General features: G+C 55.5%; 1 protein-coding gene across 2 annotated transcripts in view; it reads left to right on the forward strand.

The window, feature by feature from the left end:
* LOC144505021 (15-hydroxyprostaglandin dehydrogenase [NAD(+)]-like) overlaps window positions 1–6,485 on the forward strand; it is a 46,055-nt gene extending 39,570 nt beyond the window's left edge. For both annotated transcript variants that reach the window (XM_078230675.1, XM_078230674.1), the window contains one exon: window positions 5,875–6,485. In XM_078230675.1, the coding sequence (XP_078086801.1) occupies window positions 5,875–5,995 (121 nt within the window). In that variant the 3' untranslated portion in view covers window positions 5,996–6,485. The remainder of the gene's footprint in view (window positions 1–5,874) is intronic.
* Window positions 6,486–7,938: the final 1,453 nt, after the last annotated feature.

Consider the following 7,938-nt stretch of genomic DNA (forward strand, 5'->3'; position numbering starts at 1 on the left):
GAAGAAGGGGGAGCCGCGGTCCAGGTCCACCTGGAACTGGAGCCGCGACCTCACGTACGCGCCGCGGGACCCGACCAGTTGCAGGTCCCGCAGCGTGCCCTTCTTCTCCCTGTACTCTAGCCGCAGGGCCGGGTCCGCGTCGGGCTGACTGAGACGTGCCTCCAGGTCGAAGAGCTCCTTCTCCAACTCCTCAAGCCTGGATTTCCGCCTCCTCGTCGACCCCCTCGCGTACTCCTGACAGAAGGTCCGGACGTGAGTCTTGCCCACGTCCCACCATAGCCTCAAGGAGGGGAAGCCTCCCCGCTTCCTTCTCCAGCCGGCCCAGAATCGACGGAACGAGTCCAGGAAGCGCTCGTCCTCCAGCAGCGTGTTGTTGAAGTGCCAGTACGCGGACCCCCTGCGGACGCGAGACGGAGCAAACTCCGCCCACACCAGGTGGTGGTCCGTGCACGGCACCTGCCGTATGGAGGCCGACGGCACGCCGGACACGTGCGCCCTCGAAATGTAAAGGCGGTCGATTCTGGACGCTCCGCCTCCAGGCTTCACGAAACTGAAAGCTCTGGAGCCAGGATGGAGATGTCTCCAGGCGTCCACCAAGTCGTGGGTCCCGAGCAGGTCCCGCAACTTCACCATCGCCGGGGTGCGCTGCCAGAAGCCGGCACGGTCCCGTGCCTCGAGGGTGCAGTTGAAGTCCCCCCCCGAGGATGATGCATTCGCCCCCAGCGATGGTGTCGAGGTGAGTGGACACTTTCTCGTAGAAAGTCGTTTGCTGCGGTCCGGCGCCCGGGGCGTAGACGTTCAGCAAGTGAATGACCACGCCCCCCACACGGACCGTCAAGTGCAGCAACCGGCCTGGCACCGGCTCCTTGACCCCCAAGATCTCCGGCTGAAAAGTCGGGGCCAACAAGATAGCCACCCCGCTAGAAGCGAGAGTGAGGTGGCTCATGTAGACCCCCCCTCGCCACTCCAGGAGCCATCGGGCTTCGTCTCCCGGAATGGTACGGGTTTCTTGCAGGAAGCACACCGCATACTTCCCGTCGCGGAGGACCGAGAAGTTCTGGAACCTGCGGAGTGGCTCGCTGCTGCCGTTGACGTTGAGGCTGGCTATAATTACCTTCATGTCAGTAGCATTGTGCCACCGTCACCACTTATCTAAGTGCGTGGGGGGCGCTGGCGCAAGACGCGCCAGTCCGCTCCCCCTCGAGCCCGTCGAGGAACTCCCGTACCCGACGCCGCTCTCTTTCAGTCAGGTCCGACGCGGCCTGGGAGCAGGCCCGCGTGGACCGGACGAGCAGCGCCAGGTCCGACCATCGGTCGAGGGCCAGTCGGACGCTGTCAGGGCGACCAGAATGGTCCTCGATGAAAGCCCTGAGTTCCCCAGAGGGGATGAGGGGCGACTCGGTGTGGGGCACGAGGGAGTCCCCCGCCTCGCTACAGGTGGACCCTGAAACGATCCCCGTGCCCACCACCGAGCAGCTTACCTCCTCGGGGCCGTCGCCCTTCGACTCCGAGTCCCCCGCCGCAGGGCGTGCGGCACGGAGCCACCGACTAGTCCTGACTCCCCCCCGATCCCACCCCCAGGATCGGCGGAGGAGGAGTATCCCTCGGGCTCTCGACCCTGGGTTTGCGGGTCCGTGGGCGGCGGCGGCTCCGTCCCCCCCCCCTGTCCCGAACGCCTGGACACCACCCAAGCCCGGAGAGCCCTCCGGATTCATGTTGGGGGTGCCCAGCATCAAAGGTTGGGACAGAGAGGGGGAGATAAATTCCTCGCCACCGCCACCCAGGGACCCGAAAATTGGGGTGCTGCTCCAGTCCCCCGGCAAGCTGTCGAAGAAGGACGGGTCGAATTCGACCGGGCTGAACGGAGCCGCGAGGGCCCCGCTCACACCCGGCCTCGGGGAGACCTGTCCGGGGGACTGCAGCAGCACGTGTTTTATTTTCAGTTTCTTCTTGCCCCCGGTCTGGGGACAAGGTGTAAAATCAGGTGGGGGCGTGGCAGGCGATGACATGAACGGGGGGCGGGGCCCACAAACTTCGAACCCGCTGTCCCGAGGGGCAGCGCCTCTTCTTGTTGTTGCGCCCGTGGGTGGGAGACGCTGCCCGCACCCCGCCCCTCTTAACCTTGCCACGCCCCTTTATTCTCCCCATCACGTCCCCCGATGGTGTCTGTGCCGGCTCGGGGTCGCGTACCCCCCCACACCCGGACCCGGGAGCACGCGCACCCGCGACGCCGGGCCCAGCACAGGACGCTGAGGCGCCCACGGGCCCGGGGGCCGGAGGTGGATGTGTTCCCCGAGCCGGCAGCCGGTGTGACTGGGGTGGAGGGGGTCGGGGTCACGTTCCCCCCCTTTTTCTTCCCTTTCCCTTTTCTCGGGGTCTTCTGGCCTCGCGGAGGCTCCACTCCCTCCCCGCCGGCAGCCAAGGTGGCGGCTGCTGCCGGCGTGGTCTCCCCTTGCGGGGGGCCAGGTGGTGCTTGCTTGGGGGGAGAGGGGGCTGCGGCGCCAGCTGCGGCCGCCTTGGATTGGGGGTCGGCGGCCGCCTTGGAGACGGGGCAGTTCTTTTTAATATGCCCCGCCTCCTTGCAGGCATGGCACCGCACGCCGTCCGCGGACCAGAAGACCCGGTAAGTAGCCCCATCGAAGGGGACATTGAAGCCCCCTTCCAGGCACTCCTCCCGGGCCAGCCGGACATATACCTGGCGCCGGAAGGAGTACACGTGCCGGAGGGCCTGGTCACGAAGACCGAGCGGGACCGGCGCCACCTCGGACCTGACCTCCCCCAGTAGATGGAGGTGGGGGAGGAGGAGCTCCACGGGGATGAAGGGCGGGACGTTCGAGATGACCACTCGATGGGCGGTGGCCTCCAGGGGGTCCACCGCCAAGAACGTCCCGCCCACCGTGAGCCCCTTTTCCAGGGCGAGGTGGACCGCCCGCTCGGCCTTCAGAAAAAATACGGCCTTGCCGTACATCTTTGAGGCTGCGACAATGGCTGAGGGGCCGACAACCCCAGCCATTGCCCGAACGCAAGCCTGGATGGTCATGTCGGGGTGGGCGTAGCACTTTACCCCAAGCTGTTTAGTGATCAATTTGAATGGTGGCAGGGCCTTGGGAGTGGCGGGGGCTCTGGCCGCCGCCACACCTGCATAGGTGGGCCTGGAGGGCCCTGCCACCGGCGACGGTGTCGTGGTCGCCATGATTTAATGACTAGTGCTACGCCCACCCCGAGACTGCTCAGATGCACGGCAGGGCGTATTGAGACTTAAAATGTCCGTTGGGTGGGGGGGTGCAGTGAGGGTTGGGTGAGGGGCCTCCCTGTCCTTTACGTGAGGCACAGAGAGGGGGGGGGGGGGTAGAGAGGGAAGGGAGTATGGGTGTGGGGGCGGGGGGGGGTGTCTCTGCCCTGGTAGTGGGGGACAGAGAGGGAACGAGGGGTGGGTGAGGGTTCAGGCACTCTCTCCTCAGATATCAGAGAGGGAGAGAGAGGGGGACGGAGGGGCAGGTGGGAGGACGAAGGACAGGGCACGGAGGAGGGCTGGTGCCCCAGTCAGGAGGAAGGAGGGGGGGGGGGGGGTGCCGGTGTTGGGGCAGCAGCAGCAGAGGGTGGGGGGGGGGGGGACTTCTCCTCTTCAGCCCTGTTGGGCCAGCAATAAAGTCCAAGTTGTTTTCACCCCTCACCTCTGTAAAACGATGTTCCTGTATTCTTTCCCCCCCCTCCCTTTGAGGCACAGACCTCGGATGAATGGGGACACCAGCCCCACAACTCAGTCCTTTGATGTAATTTCCTCCCCTTTGGGTGTTGTCCTTCCTCCTGTAGATGAAGGCTGGAACCTGAGCCTCCAGGCCCAAGGCCTCTGGTCTTTTTTGGGCCTTTCTTTCTCTTTCTCTCCCTCTCCTCTCCCAAGAAGAGAGCACGTGCCAGTGGCTGGAGGTTTTGGGGCAATGGCTCTTCCTTCCTCCTTCAGGTTGAACACTCCACAAAAGCAAAAGTCCCGTCACCAAGTCACTTTCTTTCTTTCTTCACACCATACATCTGTACACAGCCAGCTCTCCAGTTGCTCCCTGCTGAATGCAGGCTAGGAGTCTGACACACCTGTTTTAAATAGGGAGCATGAGGATCCCAGATTTAACCATCAATTAGGACCCATCAGGTAGCTCTTTCGGGTACCAACGTAATAAACTAACTCAAATTAACTTAGGGACAAAGTAAAAAGGGACGGCTCCCCAAAAGGAAGGGGGAACAGCCCGAACCAAAAACAAAGTCGAAAGGAAACTTAAAACATCAAACCAAAAGGTGATTATCGGGTTCGATAATACACCCCAGCCCCTGCGGTGCCCAGCGGTCGCTGAAGGCGTCAACCGCGCCCGTGGACACTGCATGCTCCCTTTCCAGAGACACCTGGCCGCGAATATAGTCGCGGTAGAGGGGCAGACAGTCGGGATGGACGACCCCATCGATCGCCCGCTGCCTGGACCTGTTGATGGCTCGCCTCGCCAGGCCCAGGAGCAGGTTCACGAGGAGGTCCTCCCCCCCCCCCCCCCCCCCCCACCACACCAGGTGCCCGTAGATCAGGAGCATGGGACTGACGTGCAAACAAAACATCAATATAAGATTTTTAAGGAAATTAAGAAGGGTGTGCAACCTATAACACATAACATGGCCATTGTCCACGGACTCCAAAAGATTGCAAAAAGGTTAAGCTTGGGATCCCGTGAACCGGAAAACCTACGATTGTACGGTACTGCTGCGTGCAGCACCCTCCACCCCAGGTCCCCGAGATAGTGGGGTGAGATCCCTCCATAGAGGGACCTCCACTGGGGACCTCCGCCGCCCGGCGGCAACAAGGATGAGGACACTGTAGTGGAAGAAGTGCAGCAGCAGCCATACAGGAAACGCCTCCGCGCGGTGGCAAAAGGCATGGAGGGGCATTTCCATGAGACAGCTGAAGCTGTGGGGCGCCTGACCCGGAGCGGGGGACCGGGCGGGGGGGGTGGAGGGGGGTTGGTCTAGGCTTGGGGAGGACTCATCTTGTGGTTCATACCCTAGCAAGCCAATCTCATTAGCCTGGCTGAAGTCATCACATCCCCGTTGATGTAGACAGGGGCATTTCCTCCACTACACTTCCTGAAGATGTTTGTCAATTGATACACATATTTCCTGTGGTTAGAAAATAAGCACTTTTTTTCATTTGAGAGTTGACCCTGTGCTGTTAAATGTTACGTTACCAGTGAACAGAGAGGCAGCTCTGAAGAATTCGTTTTTTATGCAATGAGCTTTTATGATTGGGAATACACTGTCTGAATGGATGATGTAAAAAAAATCAGTAGCAATTTTCAAAAGGAAATTGGATAACTACTTGAAGGGGATAAACTTTGCAGGGCTATGTGGAAACAGCAGTAACTTTCTTTTGTGTAACATCTTTAATCGAGCATCCAGAGCATTTATGAGGAGGTTAGGGAGCTGACCTATAGCTTGGCCAAGGAGAAGAGAGAAGTCTGGGGATCTGGGACTAATCAATATCTATTTCAAAGAGCTAGAACATGCACAATGGACTGAATGGCCTCCTTCTGTGCTGGTAGATTCTGCAATTATAGAACTTCTTCGAGCCTATTTCAAATAATTCCTATTTGGAATTCTCTACCAGAGAGGGTTCAAGAGGCTCAGTCATTGAGTATGTTCAAAGCAGAGATCGATAGATTTCTAGATACCAATCACAGTAAGGAATAAGGAGATAGTGCAGGAAGAGAACGCTGAGTCTGAAGATCAGCCATGATCTAGTTAAATGGTGGAGCAGGATCGAGGAGCTAGTCGTGTTCTTGTGTTCCTAACCAGTGATTTAATGAGTTGCAAAAATAGTAATTTTTCTCTTTTTTGCAGCCCGTCGTTAGTCGCTGAGGGATTCATGCAACTTGTTGCTGATGAGTCTAAAAATGGCGAGGTTATGACAGTAACAAAGAAAGGAATTAACTACCAGAGATACCCGCAGAATCACCTGTAACCCAGAGTCAACACTGGAAACCCTAACAGAAGAAGCACTGACCCCTGGGGCATTGACACCTGGAACACCAACTGATTATTTTGTATTCTAAAAAGGGAAAAACTCATAGATAAAGCTTCTTAGTTATTTACTGGGTGGAGAGTGAGAAATTACAGCATAGAGGGTCACCAAATGCCCTACTACATATCACAGCTCGCATGCTCCACAAAGTTCAGTGGATTGATGCTTCGTGTGAGCTCCCACTGTCCTCAGAGGTTCTCATTGACAGCAATATTCTTATCGTTGGGAGTTCTTTCAGACCTCAGCAGCATCTTATCCATTGCATGTCTGACTTGTGTCCTGTGATGCATAAACATTCAAACATCTTTTGTCTCTTGATGCTGTTTATTCCTGTTGTTGGATGTATCAGCTCTTTTATACTTCATTCTTCTAGTATTGTTTTTGCCTCTCCCTTTTGTTGTGATTGTCAATAAATGTTTGCTTATTTTTCAGTTCTGGCAAAGAGTTAGGCTTTAATTATCGGTTGCAAAAATAGGCTCCGTATGCTGGTAGTTTTGGTACTGCAAGTCCTAGTTTAGTAGAAAAATGGCATCTGTGTCATTTCTAGTGTGGCAAATGCCTGATGCCATCTTGGTAAGGATGTTCGGCATGTGCTTTAAGAGTGTTTGGTGGAAATATATGGAATGGGTAGACCATGGTGTTGTTGTCCAGCATTGATTAGTGTCACTTTCACCCTCAATGCACCCTTTCTTAAGCATGAACAGATGAGCATGCATTCAGCTACGGAAAAGACCCCTACCCTTCACCATTGCTCTTTAAATTGATCATCAATAACTTGCAACTCAATTGCTTATTACTTCCTCTTGGTTCTTATTGTAGAAGTACTGAGTGAAAGAGTTTTTAATGGCTGGTTAAAATATGCAGGAAGTGCGCTTGCAATATGTGAAAGCATTTGCTACAAAGCGTCTAAGCAGGCCACTTGCTCATGAGCGCTATTGTCGTTCATAGAATCACGACAGTGCAGAAGGAGACCATTCGGCCCATTAAACTTGCTCCGACAACAATCCCACCCTATCCCCGTAACCCCATGTATTTACCCTGCTAATCCCCCTGGCACTAAGGGGCAAAGTAGCTTGGCCAATCCACTTAACCCGCACATTTTTGAAGTGTGGAAGGAAATCAGAACATTCAGGGGAAACCCACGCAGACATGGGGAGAACTTACAAACTCCACACTGTAAGTAGTCTCACAAACCAGGTTAAAGTCCAACAGGTTTGTTTGGTAGCACGAGCTTTTGGAGCACTGCCCCTTCATCAGGTGAGTGCAGGATTTGTTTCACAAACGGCATCTTTAGACACAAACTCAGTTACAAGATAATGGTTGGAATGCGAGTCTTAGCAGGTAATCAAGTCTTTATAGGTGCAGACAATGCGAATGGCGAGAGGGTTAAGCACAGGTTTGTCAGACATGACCCCCTTTTGACGGAGCAGTGCTGACTCAGCCCTATTTTACCATGCATTTCCAAGTACTCTGCAATTTCGTCCTTAATAATGGACTCCTAGATCTTACCCATGACCGAGGTCAGGCTAAATGGCCTATAATTTCCCATTTTCTGCCTCCCCCCTGCCCCCGTTTTCTCAAACTGGGGTGTTACCTTAGCCTTTTTCCAGTCCACCTGGCTGATAACTTTCCTCTTCAACCCACACATAGCCAACGCACACAGAGTGAGAGCCGCGGAGCCACATGGAACACCAATAAACAGACAATTGAGTTGTTGAAGCAATGGTTCCACTGCCTCAGCCATACTGGAGGGACCTCTTTATGGAGATGTATTCTCTACCTTTATCAATTTAACACTGCAAATTTTAGTATTAGTGTCACAAGTAGGCTTACATTAACACTGTAATGAAGTTACTGTGAAAATACCCTAGTCGCCACACTCC

The sequence above is a fragment of the Mustelus asterias genome, chromosome 16, assembly GCF_964213995.1.
Source record: "Mustelus asterias chromosome 16, sMusAst1.hap1.1, whole genome shotgun sequence".
Classification (NCBI taxonomy): domain Eukaryota; kingdom Metazoa; phylum Chordata; class Chondrichthyes; order Carcharhiniformes; family Triakidae; genus Mustelus; species Mustelus asterias.